This window comes from Magnolia sinica, chromosome 7 (genome assembly GCF_029962835.1).
Source record: "Magnolia sinica isolate HGM2019 chromosome 7, MsV1, whole genome shotgun sequence".
In the NCBI taxonomy this organism is placed as follows: Eukaryota; Viridiplantae; Streptophyta; class Magnoliopsida; order Magnoliales; family Magnoliaceae; genus Magnolia; species Magnolia sinica.
Window position 1 is genome coordinate 9,375,452 of NC_080579.1, and position 26,099 is coordinate 9,401,550.

At 38.1% G+C, this 26,099-nt stretch overlaps 1 protein-coding gene and 1 long non-coding RNA gene across 6 annotated transcripts; one reads left to right on the top strand and one right to left on the bottom strand.

Annotated features, from left to right (window-relative positions):
- Positions 1-14,759: 14,759 nt before the first annotated feature.
- Positions 14,760-17,067, top strand: LOC131251018 (uncharacterized). The gene is made up of 2 exons (XR_009173548.1): positions 14,760-15,556; positions 16,635-17,067. It is a non-coding gene; the product is annotated as an uncharacterized LOC131251018 (long non-coding RNA).
- A 3,344-nt stretch (positions 17,068-20,411) lies between these two features.
- On the bottom strand, positions 20,412-25,693 carry LOC131251019 (uncharacterized). 5 transcript variants are annotated; one of them, XR_009173551.1, is made up of 7 exons: positions 25,457-25,676; positions 24,061-24,265; positions 23,873-23,966; positions 23,454-23,533; positions 22,779-23,078; positions 21,639-22,349; positions 20,412-21,152 (listed from the first exon to the last, which is right to left on the bottom strand). XR_009173551.1 is itself a non-coding variant. In XM_058251462.1 (7 exons), exons 2-6 carry the CDS (start codon positions 24,141-24,143, stop codon positions 21,673-21,675), a joined length of 447 nt encoding a protein of 148 aa, XP_058107445.1. In that variant the 5' UTR covers positions 24,144-24,265; positions 25,457-25,678; the 3' UTR covers positions 20,412-21,152; positions 21,639-21,672. The 5 variants fall into 5 exon arrangements, 1 of the variants encoding a protein (XP_058107445.1); XM_058251462.1 differs by lacking the exon at positions 22,779-23,078 and having other exon boundaries at positions 21,639-21,753; positions 22,241-22,349; positions 25,457-25,678; XR_009173552.1 differs by lacking the exon at positions 20,412-21,152 and having other exon boundaries at positions 21,289-22,349; positions 24,114-24,265; positions 25,457-25,693.
- Positions 25,694-26,099: the final 406 nt, after the last annotated feature.

Genomic DNA, 26,099 nt, shown 5'->3' on the forward strand with positions numbered 1-26,099 from the left:
ATTAGGATTAGGTGTAGGTTTAGGTTTAGGGATTTGAGAATATATTTAGATTTTAGGTTTAGGTTTAGGTTATAAGTTTAAGTTTAGGTTTAGGTTTAGGTTTATGTTATAAGCTATAGGTTTAGGGAATTGAGAATAGATTAATGTTTAGGTTTAAAAAATTGAGTTTGGGTTCGGGATCGGGTTTAGGTTTGGGTTTTCAAGTTTAAGTTTAGGTTTAGGTTAGGGAGTTGAGATTAGGATTAGGTGTAGGTTTAGGTTTAAGGATTTGAGAATACATTTAGGTTTTAGGTTATAGGTTATAGGTTTATGTTTAGGTTAAGGTTTAGGTTTAGGTTTAGGTTATAGGTTATAGGTTTAGGTTTAGGTTTAGGTTATAAGCTATAGGTTTAGGGAATTGAGAATAGGTTAAGGTTTAGATTTAGGAAATCGGGTTCGGGTTCGGGATCGGGTTTAGGTTTGGGTTTTCAAGTTTAGGTTTAGGTTTAGGTTAGGGAGTTGAGATTAAGATTAGGTGTAGGTTTAGGCTTAGGGATTTGAGAATACATTAAGTTTTAGGTTTAGGTTTAGGTTTATGTTTAGGTTATAAGCTATAGGTTTAGGGAATTGAGAATAGGTTAAGGTTTAGGTTTAGGAAATTGGGTTCGGGTTCGGGATCGGGTTTAGGTTTGGGTTTTCAAGTTTAGGTTTAGGTTTAGGTTAGGGAGTTGAGATTGAGATTAGGTGTAGGTTTATGTTTAGGGATTTGAGAATAAATTAGGTTTTAGGTTTAGGTTTAGGTTTAGGTTATAAGCTATAGGTTTAGAGAATTGAGAATAGGTTAAGGTTTAGGTTTAGGAAATCGGGTTTAGGTTCGGGTTTTCAAGTTTAGGTTTAGGTTTAGGTTAGGGAGTTGAGATTAAGATTAGGTGTAGGTTCAGGTTTAGGGATTTGAGAATACATTAGGTTTTAGGTTTAGGTTTAGGTTAAGGTATAGGTTTAGGTTATAAGCTATAGGTTTAGGGAATTGAGAATAGGTTAAGGTTTAGGTTTAGGAAATCGGGTTTAGGTTCGGGATCAGGTTTAGGTTTGGGTTTTCAAGTTTAGGTTTAGGTTTAGGTTAGGGAGTTGAGATTAGGATTAGGTGTAGGTTTAGGTTTATGGATTTGAGAATACATTAGGTTTTAGGTTTAGGTTTAGGTTTAGGTTTCGGTTTAGGTTATAAGCTATAAGTTTAGGGAATTGAGAATAGGTTAAAGTTTAGGTTTAGGAAATCGGGTTCGGGTTTGGGATCGGGTTTAGGTTTGGGTTTTCAAGTTTAGGTTTAGGTTTAGGTTAGGGAGTTGAGATTAGGATTAGGTGTAGGTTTAGGTTTAGGGATTTGAGAATACATTAGGTTTTAGGTTTAGGTTTAGGTTATAGGTTATAGGTTTTTAGTTAAGGTTTAGGTTATAGTTATAGGTTTTGGGATTTGAGAAAAGGTTATAGGTTATAGGTTTTTAGTTAAGGTTTAGGTTATAGTTATAGGTTTTGGGATTTGAGAATAGGTTTAGGTTATAAGTATAGGTTTAGGTTAGGTTATAGGTTAAAGTTTAGGGAATTGAGTTTAGGTTATAGTTTATAGGTTTAGGTTGTAGTTATAGGTTTTGGGATTTGAGAATAGGTTTAGGTTATAGGTTAAGGGTGTGGGCCCTATAAATATAGATATAAACATGGCCTGCTCCAATTGGCCAGGCCCTTCCAATGTTGTCCATAGGAAATGGACAGCTTCATCATGGTCATAACAGCGGTTCCCATCTTCCAGGGACCCCTGCTCAACATCCGGATAGCTCCAACGCACATCCGGGTCTACTCCATCAATTTCGAGTAAATATATAAACATGGCCTGTCCAAATGGTCAGGTCACTCCAATACTGTCCATAGGAAATGGACAACTTCATTATGGTCATAACAGCAGTTCCCACCTTCCAAGGACTCCCGCTTAACATCTAGATAGCTCCGACGCACATTCGGGTCTGCTCCAATAATTTCGAGCTAATACATTTAAAAAAATATAATTATATCTAAAAGCATCTGGATACCTAGGGAAGGCCTCCCATATTCGTATTGTTGGTTACTCATCCCTTTGTCTATAAGCCACAATCGACCAACACTTTCTATTGCTACCTGTACTCTGAAACCAACATAAATATAACTGGGAAACAATATAAGGAATAAGAAAAAATGAATTTACCTGTACACATCATTAAATGTTTCCCTATAAGGAGGTAATATTATATCTTTGATAGCCACATCCTGTATAACAGAGAAAAATGCAACCGATACAGTTTGTTACAATTCAAATGAGAAAAAAGATTTGTGGCTGTACCGATATTCTAATACATTACGAACGGCTGCCTACGTACCCAAAAAGTCAGATTGGGATCAAGCCACTTCGTAGTTCTTTTTAATTAACCAAGTTACTAAAAGTCATAAATTTCATATTTAACAAAGTATCATTGAACGTCGTCTCAAATCATTTTTGGTTGGTGCATTTAAAAAAATTCAAATACACAATCAATGCATATTCTTGTTTCATCTCGTATTGCAACAAGGGGGTTCGGGATCGGGTTTAGGTTTGGATTTTCAAGTTTAGGTTTAGGTTTAGGTTAGAGAGTTGAGATTAAGATTAGGTGTAGGTTTAGGTTTAGGGATTTGAGAATACATTTAGGTTTTAGGTTTAGGTTTAGGTTTAGGTTATAAGTTATAGGTTTAGGTTTAGATTTAGGTTAAGGTTTAGGTTTAGGTTATAAGCTATAGGTTTAGGGAATTGAGAATAGGTTAAAGTTTAGGTTTAGGAAATCAGGTTCGGGTTTGGGATCGGGTTTAGGTTTGGGTTTTCAAGTTTAGGTTTAGGTTTAGGTTAGGGAGTTGAGATTAAGATTATGTGTAGGTTTAGGTTTAGGGATTTGAGAATACATTTAGGTTTTAGGTTTATATTTAGGTTTAGGTTATAAGTTATAGGTTTAGGTTTAGATTTAGGTTAAGGTTTAGGTTTAGGTTTAGGTTTAGGTTATAACCTATAGGTTTAGGGAATTGAGAATAGGTTAAGGTTTAGGTTTAGGAAATCAGGTTCGGGTTCAGGATCGGGTTTAGGTTTGGGTTTTCAAGTTTAGGTTTAGGTTTAGGTTAGGGAGTTGAGATTAAGATTAGGTGTAGGTTTAGGTTTAGGGATTTGAGAATACATTTAGGTTTTAGGTTTAGGTTTTGGGATTTGAGAATAGTTTTAGGTTATAAGTATAGGTTTAGGTTGGGTTATAGGTTAAGGTTTAGGAATTTGAGTTTAGGTTATAGGTTATGGGTTATAGGGTTTATGTTAGGGTTTAGGTTATAGGTTATAGGTTTAGGTTTACGTTATACGTTTAGGCTATAAGGAGCTTTGGATATGCTTTAATTTTGGGCTCAACCACTAAAATGATCTGGAAAAATGGATTGACAGTGTGGATAAAACACTTACATCACTGTGGGCAAAAAATGAAGCATATCCAAAGCTCAAATGGACCACACTACCGGAAAGAGTGTGAATTGAACATCTACCATTGAAAATTTCATGGGGGCCACAAAAGTTTTAGATCAATCTGATATTTGTGTTTTCATTTCATCCATGTCTTTGTGATATTATGAACAGGTTGGATGACAAATAAGCATCACCGTGGGCCATAGAAAGGTTTTAATGGTGGAAACATTATTCCCACGGTTTCCTATGGAAAAAATGAGTTGTATCTCAATCTCAAGTGGACCACATTACAGGAAACTGTTTAATAAACGTTGACTATTAAAAACATTTTGGGGGCCATAAACGTTTTGGATCAAGCTGATATTTATTTTTTCCCTTCATCTGGGTATTTATGATCTAATCAACAGATTGGATGTCAAATAAACAGTACATTAGGCTTTACGAGGATTTTAATAGTGGATATCCAATCATTATTTTTTTTCCTGTGGTGTGGTCCACCTAAGATTTATATCCCTATATATTTTTTTTATAAATTACTAAAATGATTTGTAAAAATGGATGAACGGAATGGATGAAACACATACATCATGGTGGGCCCCACGGAGCACTGACCACCAGCCACGAGGTTGGTGTCAGGGGGAGTAGCCAATCCATCTCCTAGTTTTTAAGTCTTGTGGGGCCCACCGTAATGTTTGTTATTTATCCACTCTGTCCATTCATTTTAACGGATTATTTTAACAGTTGATCCAAGAAAGGAGTCAGATCTGTGTGCCCCACCATGATGTATGTATTATATCAACATCGTCCATTCATTTGGAGAGATCATTTTATGGGATGATCAAAAGAACGAGTCAGATCCAAATCTCAAGTGGCCCCACCACCGAAAACAGTGGGGACAATGACACCCACCGTTGAGACTTTCCTAGGGCCACTATGATGTTTATTTGAGATCTAACCTGTTAATAAGTTAAAAAAAGACATGGATGAAGAGAAAAATCAAATATCAACTTGATCCAAGACTTCTGTAGCCCTCTGGAATTTTTTATTAGTAAACGTTCAATCCCCACATTTTTTTTTTGTGGTGGATCAACTTGAGATTTTGATTTGCCTCATTCTTTGACCCATGCCCTGAAATGATCTATGTGGATGAATTTTTGTGGTGGACGTTATTGTGGAACTATATAGGCCCCACCTAAATGACTATAGTTGTGACCCTTGTTTCCTGTGGTGTGGTCCACCAAAGTCTCCTATCTGCCTCCTTTTTGGTATCATAACCTAAAATGATCTGTCAAAATAGATGGACAAAGTAGAGGTGTAGGATTTGCACGCAGTTTGGCAAGTGACCCCAACACCAGCAGTCCACGAGTTAAAGCTCTATAGGCTACGATGATGTACGTGTTTTATCCACATCGTCCATCCATTTTTCTATATAAAGTTGGGGCATAAGCTCAAAAATGAGTTAGATTAAAATCTCAAGTGGACCACACCGCAGGAAAACAATGATGATCAAATGTCAACATTTAAAAACTTCCCATGGCCTACTATAATGTTTATTTCTCATCCAACCTGTTGATAACATCACAGGCATGGATGAAAGGAAAACACATATATCAGCATGATCCATAATTTTTGTGGCCCCAAAAAGTTTCCATAATTTTCTAGAGATTTGGATCTGCCCTATTTTTGGCCTCATTGGCTAAAATAAGTTGGCAAAATGGATGGACACGGTAAATAAGACATATACATAAAGGATGGGCTGGATTTGTGAACCACATCTCGGTGGGCCCAAAAAATAAACCTTTCGATTAGTTTGAAAATTCTTTACAGCCTTTAGCGACGAAACTTTTTGTCACTAAAAGTCTCATCCACGTTTTTTAGCTACGAAAATTTTCGTAGCCAAAAGTAAACTCGAAGTACCTCTCACAGCAAATGAGACACATCCTCTCTAATTACCATTGACTTCTTAGCCAATTCCAGCTAACTATCGAGAAAGGGGGAACATCCTGTGATATTCCCCGCTGTAGTCAGCTTTATTTCACCGGGAGTGAAGTATCCCATCCCTGCTGTAGCTACAGTGTCTTCGAACTCGTGGAACCGTAAACGAGTTAACAGTTCCGGGTTGGATCACCAACAGTTTGTGTTCTATGATTACCTACGAAATATGATTTCTAAAACTCGGATGTAAATCTATGAATTTAGTGTATCATTTCCCGCCCGCAATTCCTCATTCGATGAGGAATTGAGTAAGGGCGGACTAAACTAAATCATATCCGAGGTAAAGGAGCTAATCGGGGAAGCTAAGATAAGATAAGGAGCTGAAAGCAAATTAAAATTGGAATTGGCTCAATTCGTAGAGTTAGAAGCCTTTGCCCAATTTGCTTCTGATCTCGATAAAGCCACTCAGAATCAATTAGCAGGAGGTCAACAATTACGCGAGTTGCTCAAACAATCCCAATTAGCCCCTCTCACGGTGGTGACTAATAGAAAAACAAACAGAAAGCAATTGAGAAAAATCTCTAGTTATTTGCATAAAGAAAGAAAGGGCACCAACCTCGGATCCATCCGAGGGGGTGGGCAAGTTCATCACTTGCCGCTCACCATGAGCGTTCACGGAGATGTTCAATGAGTCTCTCTTACTCGTTGGATTTTGAGAGAGGTTCTCTTGCTCCCAGAATGTGTTGACTAATACACGCCTGCGGGGGACCATGTGGTTACCCCAACTGCGTTTAAGTACCTTCCTACAAGGGTAGAGATTCAAACAACAAAGAACCTAGCTACTAGTAATTAATCACATCTCCTTTCCTTGCTTATCTCTCTTGAGCCCTCTGTCAAGAACTAAAAGCATAAAGAGCATAACCATATATATAACTTAGAATCGGTTGTCGCTGTTCTCTTTCTTGAAAGTGGGATTTTCGATCTCTTTGGTGGTGATACCTGCACAAATAGCTATATCAAATAGGAATTGTCTTTACATGATTTCCAATGAGATCATCAAATAAGGAGATTGGAAGGAATTCACCGGAATGATTTAAACGGAGTTCCCCGGAGAATGACCCCCGGGAAGGTAGAGTAGAAATTAATATGATAAGATAAGTAGTAGGAATGAACGAACATGTTTATAAAAAAAAACAGATTTCTTCTTCTCCCATTCTTTTTTTTATTCTATTACGACGGTATGAAAAGTTCTTAATGTTAGTTGAGTCCCTGGTTCCCCAATTGATTGACCTGTAATAATACCTACTGCTTCTCCCAATTCTACCAGGTCGCCATGAGTGGGACTCTGACCATAACATAATCTATAGATCCAAGATGTACTCCTGCAAATAAAGGGGGTTCGAATATATATTGATTGTGCTCGAAAGGTTATGAATCGATTGACAAGTCCAATACCAATATCTTGATTTCGAGTGGCAATGCATCGTAGACCCATATATATATCGTCTGCTAATACATGACCAATTAGTGTTTGGATCAAAAATTTTTCCGTCGTCCCATTTCGAGACTCAACGCCCTATCACGTAAGTACCCGGATGCCGAAACAAAACAAAACACCTTTCCTTATTGCCCTTCTTTTGAAGCTGCCTTTCCATCCCTTCCTTTTAAGCTGGGATTCGATGAGGGAGCCGTCGATCCTATGCCATAAACGGATGACATGTCCCCTTACCTATCATTCCTCTCGTAACTGGTGGATGGGTACCGTAAACTCCTCCCCTACCTGTTATGCCTTTCTCTCTTGACCACCCATGACGTGCCCTACCACAGACCAATCCCCCTTCTGCCTATCTGAACGGTCGGATAATTATGCCTGCCCTACCTTGCAATCTATTATTGCCAGCTCTCCTGCCTCTATTGCCGGGAATTCGACCGAATGCTTTTTCTGGTTTGATTTCGCAAAAATAAACGTCTACAAACTGGAGATGGGATATAGGGCTCACTCAATGAGCGGGGCAAATCCCTTTCCCCTCCAAACACTTCTTCTCCAGACATCTTTCCCTCTACCGCTATAATGAACAGATAGGGGGATAGAGGGTCTCCCTGCCTCAAGCCTCTATAGCTCTCAAAATAACAACCCCTCGGCTGCCCGTTGATCATCACCGAGAACTTAGGAGTCGAAATGCACTGCTCCACGAGAAGGCACTACCACTGCCCAAAGCCAAAGCTTTTAAGCACCTGCATCAAGAAACCCCTGTCCAACCTATCGTATGCCTTAGCCATGTCGAGTTTCAAACTCAAACTCGCCTTTTCTTTTCCGGCATTCTTCATGGAGTGAATAATCTCGTGGGCTAAGACCCCCCAATCTACAATCTGCCTCCCCTGACACCCTTGACTCTTTGAAAGAATCTTTGGAAGGATGAGCCTCAATCAGTTGGCCATTCTTTTGCTGAGAATCTTGTAAATCGTGTTACACAAACAACTCGGCCTGAATTGATCGAGTTTCCTTACTCCTTCCACCGTCGGGAATTAGGACAATTAAGGTTGCGTTGATTTCCCTAAGCATCCTTCCTTTAAAAAAAATCCTTCACAGCTGCATGGACGACCCATCACCTCCCAAAACTTATGAAAAAAGAAGTTAGGGAAACAATCCGGACCCTACTTGTCTCCTGGCAAATGGACTACCACTTCTGACACTTCCTCCATCGATATCGGTTTTATTAGGGCCCTATTTAAGGTACTCTTTTGACACCAACCTAGGGATTTCCTCGAGACTGACGGGGTCGGGATCCTTCGAGAGAAGATCCTGGAAATACTTAACCGATTCCTGCGAGATCTGGGAATCCGACGATATACTGGACCCATCATCCCGACTCAACTCCCTTATGGAATTTCTACTCCAGTTGAGACATGAAAAGACGATTGTATTTCTATAAAAAGACCGCCGACTTTTGCCGCCAATGGACCTCTTCTTGCCGCAGGAGATTATACATCTCACCTGACGCGGATTTTGTCCCTCTGGTCCAGCTCCACTGAGCGGCCCTCCCTCGTCTTCCTGGATAGCATTAAGCTTGTGAAGAGTGGCCCCTTTTCTACGCCCTAAATCTCAAAATCCCTGTTCAAGATTCTAATAGCTTTAAGGGATCTCATTGTGGCTAATCTGAAAAGCGGGGTGCCTTTCACCCTCACTCTCCACACATCCTCCACCGACGGTACCTAAAGAGGCATGATCCAACCACATCTTCTCGAATATAAAGGGGGACTTCTTGCATCGAGATTCTTCCGCCAACACTAAGAGCAGCGGGCCCATGAAAGGAGGATCAAAAGTCTTGGAGAACGTTTACCACGTTCTGGGAATGAAGAAAAACTTGGTATCGGTTCCTCAGATTACAGCAGCTGGGCACTATGTGCTTTTCGGTCCAGAGGATGTCAAAGTATTGGCGAACGCAGATGTTCGTGGAGACATCCTAATGGAAGGCAGAAAGGTGAAGAAGCTGTACGTGCTATCTGCTGGTACAACATATATTGACAAAACCTGTCAACATGAGACTGCAGACCTCTGGCACGCCCGTTTGACACATGTAAACTATAATCATCTGAAAGCGATGATGAAGAAGGAAATGGTTCGTGGTCTTCCGTGCCTTGAAATGCGCTTTAGATTTTTTTTAAAAAAAAAATTGTTTACAGCCTTTACCGACGAAAATTTTCGTCACTAAAAGTCCCATCTACGTTTTTTAGCTACAAAATTTTCGTAGCTAAAAGTAAACCTTTGGATTTTTTTTCAAAAATGTTTACAGCCTTTAGCGACGAAAATTTTTGTCACTAAAAGTAAAAAAATTGTTTACAGCCTTTAGCGACAAAATATATGGGCGGCAAGGATATACAACACATTATCAAAATCTCACTTTTGTTATCTTACTTTTCAATTTTTCTTGTCAAAATACAAAATCTAGTTTTCTTTTTTAAAATATATATTTTTTTACAATTTGTCAATTTTTTTCACAATTTTTAAAATTTTTTTTTTATTTCTTTTTCAAAATATCATTTTTTAATCTCACTTTTGTTATATAACTTTTCAATTTTTATTGTCAAAATACAAAATCTAGTTTTCTTTTTTAAAAAATATTTATTTTTTATAATTTGTCAATTTTTTCACAATTTTGTTTAAATTTTAAAATTTTCTTTTTCAAAATATCTTTTTTTTTTCAAAATTATCAACAGTTTTTTTTTTTTTTTTTCAAAATTTAAATTTTTCTTAAACATTGTTAATTATTTTTTTAAGCTTCTCAATTATTATTTTTTTTTTCTAAATTCATAATTTTTTTTAGCTTTTAAAATTTTGACCTGAGCATTAGAGACGGTTTGTGACAGTCTCTAATAGAGACGGTCTTTGACAGTCTCTAATAGAGACGGTCTTTTACAGAGCTATAAGACGGCTAAGGATCATCTCTAATAGAGACGGTCTTTGATAGTCTCAGATTACAAGTAAAAGACGGCCAATGACCGTCTCTAATGTAGACGGCCAATGACTGTCTCAGATGACTGCATATAAGACGGTCGTCGACCGTCTCTAATACAGACAGTCTTTGACCGCTCAGATGACCGCATTTAAGACGGTCTTGAATGATTTGTGGACATTTAAATTTTTAAGACAATATTAGGGACGGTTAGGGGCTGTCTAAAATTTTAGAGACGATTTACGGCTGTCTCTAAAGCGTGTTTAAACCAAGCAATTTTAGAGACGGTCCAGAACCGTCTCTAAATCCGTCATTTTTTTTCATTTTTCACGTAGTGTGTGGAAGTAGAAGGGAATTTGGATGTGTATGTGGGTATGAATATGGGGGGGGGGGTGGGATCCCTTCTGAGTAGTGTGGATCTCACCTGGCAAGGTGGATCCCCCCTAAGCACTATGGATCACACCTGATAGTACCCCTTGAGCATTTTGAATCGCACCTAGGACTACAAGGTGCAATCTACAGTGCTCAGGGGGGATCCACCCCACCAGGTGAGATCCAAACTGCCCATGGGGGATTCACATCTATCTTCATATCTTCATCCACATTCACATATTCAATTCGACATTCATTTTCACATCCACAACCACATTCACATTGACATCCACACCCATATTTGTATTTTGTCAATTCACATCAGCATCTACATCTACATCAATATTTTCATTTATTTATATTCAACATTCACATTTGTATGTGCATGTGGAAGTGCAAGTGTATTGGTTGTGAATTTTGAATGGTATAGTATAAAATTGTGAGGGGATGATATTTTGGATTTTTTTTAAAGACAAAATTATCTTTCCCCACCACCTATTGCAACATGCGGCCTTTCCTATGGTGGAAGTTTTAAAAAAGGGATGGTGATACCCATGAAAACAATGCTTAGGCCCATCCCTTGGTTGATCTGATCTGTTTGTTCAATTTAGGGCATGTTTGGACATTGGATGGCATTGATTTCATCTTCATCTGAGGCCTCTATAGCCGCTAATATAGAGAATTGTAGCATTTATCTGTTGGATTATCTATTCTGATATGGTATACTCTAGATGTCTTCTTTCTCGATTCTTAGGCCTATGCCCTAAAATTATTTTCTCGAGGTAATGGTCGGACGGAATTTCAATGGAGATGCCCAATGACCCCCATAATATCATTCCATAAGCGTATATGTGGGGCCGGACCTATGTTCCAACCCATTTCAGGGTTTTCAAAATGTTATTTTTAGGAGAGAGAGGCCACCACCACGACTGAATCTCCCTCTCTCTGAGAGAGAGAGAGAGAGAGAGAGAGAGAGTGAGAGAGAGAGAGAGAGAGAGAGAGAGAGAGAGAGAGAGAGAGAGAGAGAGGATCACTATTGAACAAGACAGTTAAAATAGTTGCTTACACCTCCTTGGAATCCACTCCAACAATCCTCTAACGACATTTTGAAGTATTTTGAAGGCATATTGAAGATTTTCTTCATTCCAACGACTAATATGACGAGTAGATGTAAGAATATACATGGGGATCCACCGTGCCCATGGGAGATTTACCCCCTCAGGTGAGATCCTAAGTGCATGTGGAAGTAGAAGGAAATTTGGATGTGTATGCGGGTGTGAAGAGGGGGTGGTAATCCCTTCTGGGTAGTGTGGATCTCACCTGGCGGGGTGGATCCCCCCCAAGCACTATGGATCACACCTGATAGTACCCCTTGAGCATTTTGAATCACACCTAGGACTACAAGGTGCAATTTACAGTGCTCAGGAGGGATCCACCCCACCAGGTGAGATCCAAACTGCCCACGGGAGATTCACATCTATCTTCATATCTTCATCCACATTCACATATTCAATTCGACATTCATTTTCACATCCACAACCACATTCACATTGACATCCACACCCATATTTGTATTTTGTCAATTCACATCAGCATCTACATCTACATCAACATTTTCATTTATTTATATTCAACATTCACATTTGTATGTGCATGTGGAAATGCAATTGTATTGGTTGTGAATTTTGAATGGTATAGTATAAAATTGTGAAAGTGGATGTAGATGTAGAGTCATATGAATGAAACTGTGGAAGTGGAAGTAGAGTGAATTTGTATACATGTAGATGCGAATTGTATGGTGTAAAAATGTGGAAGTATGTGACATGAAAGTAGATGTGAATGTTGTTTTTTGTGGTGTGCATGTGAATGTGGTTGTCAATGTTGAATTTTATGAATGCATATGTGGAAGTGCATGTGAACATGGTTGTGAATTTTAAATTGTATAAATCCCATTAAGTTGTGTGGATCTCCCTTAAGCACTATGGATCTCACCCGGGAGTAGGTCTGATGGGGGTAGATCCCCCCTAAGCAGTTCGAATCTCATCTGGTGGTTTGGATCCCCCCATGAGCATTATGGATTTCACCTAGTAGTCTCAGGGGGATCCACAGTGCTTAGGGGAGATTCACACCCCCAGGTGAATCCACACCCATGCTAAAATCTTCATACATATCCACATTCGCATCTTTATTCACATCCATGTTTTCAATTCAACATTCATATTTACATTCACATTCATAACCACACTAACATTTACATTTTTTAAATTCCAAGCCCACATCCACATTTTCATTCATTTATATTCAATATTCACATCCACTTCATGCATTCCACATATTCATTCACTCTTTAATTTATTCAATTCGGTAGTTACATACACATACTCATCCATTCTATTCAACATTCACATCTTCTCTCATTTTTTCAAAGAATATGATCTGTCTACAAATTCCTATATTAAGATGGATTCTTCTTTCTTAAATAAAATCTATCTATCCCCAGCTTTTGTGTGGTTAATTTCGATACGAACTTCTTTGTCTTCTTTGACATTGAGCCTATCGAATTACTTGCCAACACCTGTACCTTATCTTCCACCTTATTCAATTTAATAATCATTAAAAAAAAATGACGAGTACATTCATTCTAAAAAAATCACAACATTCTTAAAAACAATTGGTCGCACGAATGACACATACAAATAATTATATAACTCCTAAAAATAGAAAACTGAAATTCTTATATTAAGATGGATTTTATCAATTTTCAAATAGAATCTCTTTGTCGCCGGTCTCCTTATGGGTAGTTTTGAGACGAGTTTCTTTGTTTTATTTGAAGATGGGCATCCTGGTCCGCTATTAATGAACAATGTTACTTATGCATGGATATTCACGTAGAAGTACACCTACAAAACACAAGAATTAATAAAAATATAAATGTAAATGGGTATTTTGAATTTTGTGAATGAAAATATGAAAATACATATTAAATGCAACAATGGATGTGAATGTTGAATATGGATAAATGTAAATGTAGATGTAGATTTAAAATTAAATGAATGAAAATGTGGTTTAGATGCGGACGTGAATGTAGATGTGAATGTGAATGTTGAATTCAAGATGTGGATTTAGATGAATATGTGAATATAGAAGTGAATTGAATGAAGATGTGAATATGAGTGTGGATACCACTTAAGACACTTTATAACTCATTTTCGAGGGGTGGAACTCACTTGAGACATTTTGGATCTCACTTACGAGGGGTTGATCCCAATTGAGCAATGTGGATTGCATTTATGAGGGGTGGATCCCGCCTAAGCATTGTGGACACAATGCTTAGGGGGGATCCACCCCACCAGGTGAGATGCACACTACTCATGCGAGATTCACCCCCCTCATACCTACTCCACGGTGCACATCCACTTCCACATATACATGCACAAGCACAAGCACTTCCACTTCCACATGCATATGCACATTCACTCCCACATTCATATTCATACAATTCAACATTCACGACCACTTTCACATCCATATTTTCATTCAAACAATTCAACATTTATGGACCTCAACCACTTCCACATTCACCTCCACAATTACATTCATATAGTTCAACATTCTCATCTACCTCCATATTTTCATTCATACAATCAAAAATTTACATTCACTTCCGCAGGCACATTCACTTTCACACTTGCACTCATATAATTTAAAATTCACACTCACATGCACATGCACATGCACAAAATAAGAGAAGATGTTAATGTTGAATATAATCGATGAGTATGTGTGTCTAACTATTAAATTTAATGAACCAAAGAGTAGATGTTGATACATGAGGTAAATGTAAATGTTGAATATGAATGAATGAAAATGTTAATGTGGATGTAGATGTAGATGTGGACTTGAAATTAACAAAATGCAAATGTGAGCGTGGATGTGGTGATGAATGTGGATGCTAAATTCAAGATATAGATTTGCATGGAGATGTGAATATGAATGTTGATGTAGATGAAGATGTGAGTTTTAATTGTATACATCCCCTTAAGCAGTGTGGATACATAGCCATGGTTCGAAAGGCCATAGATGGGATGGATAAGATCACATCTGAAGTGGGACCCATCACATCAATTGTACATTCAATGGAACGTGGTCCCCACTTGTACAAAATAGATGCATCATGACATTATTCATGCTCAGATGCATCTTGGCTTTATAATTCCCTGGAGAAATAATTGTTTGCGATCTGGATTTATATGTGTTCCTGGGCTAAGTTGGATGGAGGATTCTTTATTCTATAATCACATTGAACATGAAATATGAGATTGCTCAGAGTCTAGATAGTTGCCAGCATGTGGGTAAGAACCATCTCTTAAATACCTGAAAACATATGTGCATGATGAAGTAAAACTTGTGGGCCATGCCTTTTATGTGAATGGCAATGTTGTCCAAAAGGTGGAAGAGCTCTCATTCTACTATATGAATAATGTTTTGAGAGCGTAAATTTTAGAGTATTGTTATACTTTGATGATCGATTGAGGGCCATGCCAAGTTGAAGGAACTATGCATCTAATGTAGGGGCATTTTTACATCGGGCTCGAGTGGGGAGGCATGTGGGATGTAGGGGCACACTCGGGGTGGGTGGCTTGTATGAGGTAGAACTCATGTGATTTGGGGCGCATGAGGGGGGATCGACCAAGGGCCTAACCCATGAGATGTGGGGCCTAGGCTATGAGATAAAGGGATTGATTCACCATGCTTTATCAGTTCGAGCTTTTGGAGCAAGTAGTTATTTGTCCTGCATCAAAGTGATATCAGAGTAGAAGATCTCATGTTTGAGACTCCTCACTGGGGATGATTAATGCAGGGGTATTTTCACACCGGGCTCGAGTGGGGTGGCCCCTGGGATGCAGGAGCATACTCGGGGTGGGTGGCTCGTGTGAAGCAGAACCCAACCCATGTGATTTGGGGCCCACAAGGGGGGTTCGGCCAAGGACATAACCTATGAGATAAATGGATTGATTCGCCATGCTCTATCAATTTGAGCTTTTAAATCAAGTTGTTAATTGTCTAGCATGAGTACTACTTCTAGGATACAATTCTCATAGATATCCTTTGAGGTTGAGATCGTTCCCCAAGTCTTCAATCTTACATACAATTACGTTCCCTGCACTGAATTTATGGACATGATCCACTTGTTCCTTAAGTAAATACTTTCAGTTTATCAATGCCTTCAAGTTTTTATGATGTTTTGAAGTGACAAATTTGCTCATCTGTTTAGGTTGTTTACGAAGCTGTCAATAGCTTGTGGGATCCTTCTAACTAGGTGCAACTTCCGCTTCGAATCACACTTCAGAGACTCGCCCCTGCTCCCTCTTCCTACCTATTTATATTTGTTTACATTTTGAAACAGACACTTCCCCACTCCCACATTCGAATCTGTTGGCACTTTGCTTCATGCTTCATGGCCATTAATTTTCAAGATTTTGCAGATTATAGAGATCAATCACCCATTCAAGCAACTGCACTATATATAACAAAGACCGGTTGGATACTGTAGACATGTGAATTATCCTCTACTGACCTTTTTTTTTTGGATGATTAATGATTCTGTAACCAAAAGATGTAAAGAAGCTACAACATTGATCACAAATATCCCTAGATATCTTATAGGATTGAGTAAATCCAGAGAGCCTGTCTTATTACAAAGAGCTCCTCCAATTTTAGTGACAAAAGGACGATTAACATGATGCTTGAAGAAAGTTTTTCGAAGACTGAACCATTAAAAAATTTATATTACAGAATCAATATTGAAATTGCTAAAAAGAGGTATACATGAACAATGAAAGCACCAATTTCTTTAACTAAGTTGCTCTTTTTAAAAAAATATTACTGGCCACTTTCCTAGACTAGTTGGTGCTGTAGCAAATCCTCTGTCATGTTGAGGGAGTCTCCTTCAACTATCCCTGTGCAAGCGAAAAAAGAATGGAAGAGTTTTGGATGTTGGAGTGAGTACGACGAGATTTCTACTTCATATTAGTCGGTAATTCCTGCTGGAACTGAATAGGATACCGCAGCCTCATCAAAATGATATCTGAAAACGGCCTCTCATTCCATCTCCCCGTAGCATCATTGTAAAATTAATCTTGAGAGTGCTCGTGGTGGCTGGGCCCCATTTCTCAAATGGAAATGCAATTTGGCAGCCGCTCTCAACAATGTGATTGCTGTGGCTTTGTGTGACCTCATATATTATTTAAATGCATACTGTTCTTTGTCATGTTTCCATACCTTGCTCACTTATGGCAGCCAATTTGTTATACGAGGCATGATTTTAATGGTCCTCTGTTTATTGATCTTCGATGGAATCCACTGTGAAAGATAGACTGCTTGAACTTTTGACTCAGATGATGGGACAAGTCAATCGGGAGAGACTCGCTGAATATCTTGGGGAGTTGCAGCGGAAGGAGGACACGAATGATCGATATGTAGCTGCTTTAAGAGGAGAGACTTTGACAAGAAACCCTTATGTAAGGATTCAGCCGATACCCAAGCAAACTGCCGATGCTGACAAGGAAAAGAAGTAGGCCAACAAGTTGTGAATGTTTTATTGGAAGGTTTGTGTTTCGTGAAACCAATGAAACATCTCAAAATCACATTGTATACTTGGTGTGACTCTTTTATTTTTGGATTTTGGGTGTTACTATTGTTTTGGAAGAAAACATTCATGTGCCTTCTTTCATCACATGCATCTGGAAGAAAACAACTAGGCTATGTTTGCATCTTAATGCTTTGAGACCTTTCTTGGGTAGGCCTTTTTTAGTATTAAAAGTTTTATGATCGGACAAGATCAGGAAAACCCTTTGGAAGTCCAGCTATGAGCTTGTCCTTCCAGATGGCTGAGTTGAAGTCATCTAGGAAAGAAATCCGGAAGTTCTGCTTGTACCATGAACAGTCTCTCTTGTCCTTATTATTTTGGATCTTGGTTATTTTTATCAAGAAACATTATGGCTGCATATACATGTACATGTATCCTTCCTAATAGTCTTGTCATTTTTATTTTAAGTGTGATTAAAAGATATCTAATGGATAAATTTGTTGTTTGAAAAAAGAAAAGAAAAAAGGGATTTTAAATAGTAAAATTTTTAGCTTGTTTGGGAGCTTGTAAATGAGGTAAACGGGAAATGGAATGAATTGGGAGTAAATGGCTTGCTCAGTCGTGCTTGGATGGGAGTAAATGAAATGTATTTGAAATCCAAATATTCAGTTTAGATGGGAGTAAATGAAATGCATTTGAAAGCCAAATATTCTGTTTGGATGGTAGTAAATGAAAGAAATTGGAATGCATTTGAATTTTTCACAGGAACATATGTGATATCTCAAATGAGCTTTAATATCCAAAATTAGTGTACATACGTGATATTTAGCAGAATGGTTGCAATGAGCCCATTGAAATATATACTTTGCCAAAAATGAGGAAATCTTGAGTCTTAGGTGAGCCGTGAAGGATCACAACAAGCAACTTGCCAACGTTTTTAAACTATCCATTTAGATGGCCAACCTTTGGATGGTTTGGATCATTCTATTGGTGTGATTTAGTGATGTTGCTGATAATTTGATTGTTTTGGAGAATCAACAATGTGCCATGTATACGATGGAAATGTGCACGCCTTTGTTAACTCACGCTAGCTCAAAAAGGCATTTCGCCCCATTTGCTTCCAAATCCTATCTTGTATGGAGTATTTCTTTTACAAGCCCATTTACTCTTATTTCATTTCCATGCATTTACTCCCATCCAAACAAACCTGAAATGCCATTTACCTCTATCTACTTCCATCCAAACGGCCCCTTAATGTTCAAAATTGCAATTCATATATTGAATTGGTGGCTTGAGTGTTAGCAGGGAAAACTGGAACTCTGGCTTTCACAATAGGACCGTTCTAATCATAACCTTTACCCAGTGTTCAGTGTTGGTGACTACATCTTGCTTTACCTCTAAATGCCTACCAGCAAAAATGCAACTTAGATAATTGCACCGTTTTCAGTATTGGTAACAGTATCTGTAACAGCCACCGCTGTTACCGTTGTGATACCGATTATGGTCAATTAAAAAAAAAAAACAAACAGTGACATAGCGGACATTGCGTCATGATGTAAGCTATTAAAAAACAGTTACATAGTGGACATTGCGTCATGATGTAAGCTATTAAAAAGCAGTTACATAGCGGACCTTACGTCATGATAACGGTGGGAACCATTACACATTACAGGGCTATAATGGCTATAGCTGCGGTTAGGGGAAAAAAAAAAGAAGCCCCGTAATGGTTAGTTACAGATACAGTTTTTTTTTTTTTAATTATTTAAATTTTTAATTATTTTTACCCTTTTTTATAAAGGGCGTTTCATAACAGTAACAGCGGTGGCTGTGGCCATTACCATTGTTGAATGCCTTGCTTTTGGAAGTTTTTCCACATAACTTCATGAATCCTTGGAGGAGAAATTTGTGACTGTAGACCCCACCTTTTATCCAGCGGTATTTATGGAGCAATACAAACTTTCTTTTGGAACTTAGACTTGCACGTGCGGAGACCGAATTCCATGACGAAAATATCTCTCCTTTTCACTGTTGTGGCTTTTCCTCTCCCTTTCCACTGTTGTTTCACTGTTGTTAGAAAGACCAAAAAAACCCTTTTTGTGGGCCCCCCTTATCAACATTTCATCTTCTTCTGAAAATGGTCGGTCCAATGAAGAAAGCGCGCACCATAGGTATATTTTAAACTCAATTGGGCCCACATTGAATGTATGTAGTATAGGAAACGGATTGGCTAATCCCCTTGACACCAGCCCCGTGGCTGTGTGGTCGGTGCTATGTGGGCCCCACCATGATGTACGTGGCTGGTGGTCGGTGCTCTGTGGGCCCCACCGTGATGTATGTGTTTCATCCATTTTTAAAGTTCATTTTAGGGCTTTATCCTAAAAATAAGAGGGATATAAATCTTAGATGTACTGCACTACAGGAAAACAATCGTGATTGGATATCCATCATTTAAATCCTCCCGAGGCCCACTGCACTGTTTATTTGAAATCCAATCTGTTTATTAGGTCATAGAGACCCAGATGAAGGCTAAAAACAAAGATCATCTTGATCCAATACTTTTATGGCCACCAAAAAGTTTTTAATGGTCGATGTTCATTAAACACTGTTTCCTGTAATGTGGTCCAATTGAGATCAGGATATACCTCATTTTTTGTATAATATCATAAAATGATCTGTAAAAATAGATGGATGGCATGGTTGAAACACATACATCATGATGGGGCCCACAAAGCACTGAACACCAGCCATTGGCTGGTGGCAAGGGGAGTAGCCAATCCGTTTCCTGTAGTATATCCACGCCGTCCATCCGTTTTTCTATCTAATTTAAGGGGTTGAGCCCCAAATTGAAGCATATCAAAATATCAAGTGGATCATACCACAGGAAACAGTGGGCATAATGATTTTCTAGTTTGCCCCGCTGAATTCCTAGTTTGCCCTACTAAATTTCATGTTTCCCCCGCTGAATTTCATGTTTGCCCCACTCATTTTTTAGTTTTTCCCGCTAAATTTTCTGTTCCCCCACTGAATTTCATGTTTGCCCCGTTGAATTCCTAGTTTGCACCGCTGATTTTCTAGTTTGCCCCGTTGAGTTTTTAGTTTGCCTCACTAAATTCCTAGTTTGCCCCGCTGAATTTCATGTTTGCCCTACTCATTTTTTAGTTTTTCCTGCTGAATTTTCTGTTTTCCCCGCTGAATTTCATGTTTGCCCCGCTCAATTTGTAGTTTTTCCTGCTGAATTTCATGTTTTACTTGTTGAATTTCATGATTTGCCCCGCTGAATTTCATGTTTCCCCCACTGAAAATCAAGTTTGCCCGATCAATTTCATGTTTTCCCCACTGAATTTAATGTTTCCCCCACTGAATTTCATGTTTGCCCCATTCAATTTCATGTTTGCCCCGTTCAATGTCAAGGTTCCCTCCCTCAATGTCTAGGTTCCCTCCCACATATGGGGTTTTGGTGTATACATAATGTGATGAAAACGGAGAGGTATTACATAATCCGATGTACATGACGTATTACAAATAAAGCATCATTGTGGGGCGTAGCAAGTGGAATCTGATTGCTTACTGAGTTAGTCAGTCATGCCAAACCAAGTCAACGAACAAAGTTGGCAGTGAAAATCACCTTGAAACATAACAAGGCGAAGATAGTTACACATTCAACTTATCTGCACAAGGGTTAATGAGAAAAGAAAAGTAAATGGAAAAGAAATCAATGAGACTGAAACAGACAAGGGTGGTTAGCATTCAGCTAGGCAAAAGATACAGATATCATAAACCTCTAAAAATTACTTTGTAAAATTTCCATGGACTTAGCATTATTTGACATCCTTCCAAGAACTTGATACATATAATCCCATATCAAGTATAGATTCTATAGAAATGCCAATAGAAATCAGCAATGAGAGATGCCCTATGTGAAATAAATGCTAGCACGTGCCTTTTAAGATCAGTAAGTGTTATGAAAATCAATACGACTTGTTGCTTGCACTACAAGAAAACAGGCTTTAGTTCTTCCACTCTTTCCATAACTCAAATCTTTCATTTTCATTTTTATTTTTATTTTTTATTTTTTACAGAAAGGTGGGAGCACACCACCTGTAACTTTGTTGAAAAAAAAAGAAGTGTACAAACACTCAAGTGGATGGTTAATGAAAAAATTTGCAGCAAATAACAACAAAGATGCTCTTCATGTTCAGAACTTAAAAGGTGGAAATAATACTAATAATAGAACTTGCAACAGAGTCTATCTTCTGTACTAGTTGGCTGGGTGATGTTGGTAGTAGGAGTTGGTTCTTCTGAGGCTTCTGTACTTCAGCCTCTGTTTCTGTGTGTTTGGAAAAAAGTAGATGGTTAATGAAAAAAATTACAGTATTGAATGGCATAATTGGTGGGATGTGACCATCAGCCACAATAGAGAATCACGGAGACTGTACAAGAGAAACTGTGAGTATTACCACATATTTCAAGAAAGGTTTTGAATTTCCTGTATTCACCACCACCATTGGCTTGGATACTTTTGATTATACACTCAATGATATTCTCAATGTTCAATTTAAATCTTTGAAAAAACACCAAATGCAGAAAAATACCATGTAAATCTACTAATATTAATGAAATGTATCTGATAGTGAAACCGAGTACATGCATCCCCAGGTACCAGGAACTAATAATTGCAAAAGTTCATTGCCTACAAATATATTATAAAAAAGAAGTTTAAGACTTCTGCCAATCTAAGAGGAGGAACAAGAGTTCACGGATTTATCAATGGAGACAGGAAGTTGAAAGTGAGAAAGCTGATGATGAACCATACACATTGTTGGAAGACAGGACTTGGATGATAAGCGCTATAAATTTGCAGTTGCCTCTGCATGATATAAATCTCCTTTCCTCAAGCTACTCGAAAGAAATCTGATGTATAGATGTACCTTTGCAAAGAAAGCATAAAGTGAATACCAATTAGCCAAATCCTGACTTAGATGTCAAATGCATCTATATGCATGTGAAGGTTTCTGTACACTTCTCAAATCTGAACACTCCAAAGATAGTGATTGACCAAAAGAAATTGCAGACAAGCTGGGTATGTGACCAATTTCTATGTAATTCTAAATCAGTTTTTTTTTTTTCATAAATGAGTGGCCCACCTGATGAGTTGTCGTACTTGTTTTTGTTATGATCACATATGCATTAGAACCATCATCTGGACCACTCGTCAAGAAATCCATTGTTTTGAGTACATTGTTATTGCAACATGACATCTTAAAAGACAATTTAAGGGCATGTTTGGATCAAATTTAATTATGATTACTAGTGTAATGAATGGATTTTAACTTGAAACTACCAAGCTCTGAAAGAAGGGTAAAAGCTGTTCAAGGGAAAATAAAAGATTAGACAATGGCAAAAAGACACTATTACCTTTTTCTGGTGATGATGATAAATTTTAGAAACACATTGCATAAGAGAAAATAGATACTTGCCTGAACAAGGTAAGTTCATCCACATGATATTTGTAATGAGAGGTTTCCTAAGAAAACAGATAACAAACTGTTATTCATCAAAATTATAAAGAGCAAAGGCTAGGAATGATTAAAAACACTATCAATATCATCATCCTTAATATCATATAGGCTCAGAATCTTGCAAAATGCAACACATAGAAGGCAAATTTGTCAATCTACTTCCATGAAACAACAATTTTCATCTAGCGTAGAAAAGTGAATAAGATAACAATGATAAACAACTACAGTAGAAAGAAGTGCCGAAAAACTTCCACATAATAAGCTAAATGATCAATGCAAGTCATGGTATAGAAACTAACAAAAAGAAAACCAAATTGAGGAATGGTGCAAAGTTCATGGACCAAAAAGATTACCAAAAATGAATTTTGCATGGACCAAAAAGTTAGAGAAAGAAAAAAAGAAAAAAAAAATGAGAAAGAGCAAAACAAGCTTACCATCTCTAAAGAGTTACATTCCAACAGAGAAGCACAAGGATAGAAGCAGAATTGCCAAATCAGGTAACCATACTTGACCTGACCAATTCCAACCAGAGGGTCAGCCCAAGCCCAATCCAGCTTAAAGAGGACCTAACTGCAATTTTATATTCATGAAGAAGTAGCACACATTAGCAGTTAAAATTAGCTCACACTTCAAATCACCATTCATTGTGTTTCAGACCGCCAAACAATGATTGTTGATTTGTCGGGAAGTTGTCCCATGCGGTCCCACTTTGCAATATGGAGAAAACAAGCTGGCTGATTCCAGAATGTGATGAGACATGTTCAGAGTCAGTTCAAAGAACACGAGATACAGATATTCTTATAGAATTCTCTAAATACAAAGTACCTGCTACATAGCTTGTAATGATACACATCTGATAAATTACAACTTTTAGCTGTTCAGAAATCCAGATTGTTCAAATTGCTGACCCAATTGTAGATGAAGCTATACATCACTGTGAGATCTTGTGGGTTTGGTGGTATCATAGGTCCCCACAAAAGAAAAGAAAACTAAGGGAAAAGCGATATAGCTTTTTATTACTTGCTGTCACCAACAAAGTCAGTGAAAACCACATCATCTTCAATTAATAAACAATTAGTTGGTGGCCAAATATCAAGTTATGAGTTTACCTAGCAATATCAAGAGCAAGTCTAAGAGCTTTAGAAGGCTGTAGACGTCCTTTCTTTTGAAGGTAATTTGCCAAATCTCCCTGAAGTCCACCGAAGTACAAGAATCCATATGGTTTAATGACATACATAAATGTTACCTAGACAATGCAGTCTTCAAAATAATATTTTAAGTGATGCCATATGTATTATCAACATCGATGTAAATATAGAAATAAATAAGGCAGGCCACAACAAGTGCCACCTGATGTCCAGTAAAATCGCAACCTGTTAACAGTTTGTAATATGGATGAAATATGTACTGGCAAAGCCTTATGTAATAGAAGGTGATGAAGAACCTGTGTATATGTTCCCATCTAGGGTAAGCCTTTTTATATCAGACAAAGCAAAATATAAATCTAATCATGCAATAAAATAAGCACCTTAAAAATGATAAGAATAATAGTTGTTTGTTCTTCAAGAGCGGCTTTGCTCAACCATGTTGCTAAAATCATCATACCACCTTTGGTCAAAAACCTGAAAAAATAAATTATAGAATGACTACATTCAGAAAAGGGAACCAACTTTCTAACATCATCAATTAAAGCTCAGAAACAAGGGATGTAAGTACCAGTGTAACACGACAGAATTATGTATTTGCAGAACCCATTCCATCAACTTCACCTGCCCAGAGAATGTCTCTTCCTTCCTCATTAAATTGAAAATGCTTTCCAGAAAAGTTTTATCAGAGTCCTCAATCCCAGGAATATTTTCTCCCGTGATAGCCGAACAAGCCGTCTTACTCTTGAACGCTAACCAGCAAAAAAATCTCGAACCTGTAAAAACATATGCAGCTGTAAGTGTCTGACCTGCAAATCAGAACTCTTGGCATATCTAACTAGGTGAACGAGACAGAAACAAGTAATGGATGAGCTCTCCATTAATATATAACATAAATTTGGACCACCAGAAAAAAAAAATAAAAAAAATGTGTGTGGACGACATCCTTGATTCCTCTTTATCTTATGTTCTTAAATTTGCATTGTTCTGACAGTATATGCGTTGTGTGTGTCGACAGGAACTTGATGATCCTCTTATTCTAATACATGAGAAGAAAATCTCAAGCATAAATGCAGTGGTAAAAGTGTTGGAGCTGGCCTTAAAGGTAAATGACTCCATATACTCTGTTTGAAATTTTGCCCTTCTATATACTAGTAATATCCTTGTAATTTATTGTCTGATTGTGCATCTGAATTTTTGCATATGCATGTGGATCAAGTCAGCGAAAGTTAGCATCATTTCCACTATGGTAGCTCACATGTACGCACACATGTTCAAATGCACATGCATATGACCATATGGGGCCCTTTAGTGATGTGGAAAACCTAATTACACTCAAACCCAAACCCACTGGCAATAAAATCAAACCAGAAGATGATAATCCAAACACTAAATTCAAAATTGGATCTGTTTCCTATAGTGTGGTCCACCTGCGAATTGGATCTACTTAATTTTTGTGCTAATACACTAAAATGATCTGGCAAAACGGATGGACGGCGTAGATTTACAATAAATATATCAAAGTGGGCCCCACAGTAAGGACCGAACCTAATATGCTCATTATATCCACCTTTTTTGATGGATATGGGTCCGAATCCGAAAATGTGCGAGTGTGGGTCATGGTAGAAGAGGACTACCAAAATAAATACTCTTGCATATGCAGCCATCTCAAAATGCAGAAAGCACCCCATACACCGAACCGAAATTGCATAAAAAACACTCTTAAAAAAAAAAAAAAAAAAAAAAAAAAAAAAAAAAAACACAGAGATTCAACACTAATACTTCGAAATCTCAGTGTATGATGGGTTTGAATCCGAAAAATTAAGATAGGAGAAGGTCATGTCAGAAGTGGACTACCAATGTACATAGTCATAAGCATACAAAAACCAAATTACACAAAATACCCCTTCTTACAGAACCGAGATTTGCACGCACATACACTGAAAATTCAGTGTATATATCAGCACCTTAGATGGAAATGAGGTTTGGATAGCAAGAACGCCGTCCGATGATGAAATCTCAGCTGCAATCTCTCATCGCTCTGCTGTCTTAGATCTGTAAACGGAGAGACAGACTGAGAGAGACAGAGATGGCAAAGAGAGGGAGAGTGTCGGTGATGAGTTCGAGAGTGGAGAGGCAGGTAGAGGGAGGTAGAGAGAGATCGAGCGGAGACAGAGAGGTGCAGAGAGAGAGCGGAGAGGGACATCAGGCGTAGAGAGAGAGAGAGAGAGAGAGAGAGAGAGAGCGCGCAGAGAGGTAGATCGAGCACAGAGAGAGAAAGAAATGAGGCGGCCGGTTAGGGCATTTGTGATTTTAATTAAATAGGAACACTTTGCCTGCGGTCGGCTTTGATTCCCGTGGGCAAAGGGTTCCACCGAGTGTCGATTCCGCCCTCCTTTCTTGTAGAGTCCCATGTCCCCCAATTCCCTAAGCCAAACCTAAGGCAAGGTCTAAGCCAAAATCTAACTTGAATTTAAGCTAAATTCAAGCCATACCCAAGGCAAGTTTAGCTTAAATTTAAGCTCAAAGTCAAATCTATGTCTATGTATAAGTCCAAGTCTGAGCCCAAAACCTTATAAAACCCACATATTTCTCTAAAAGAGACGAGGA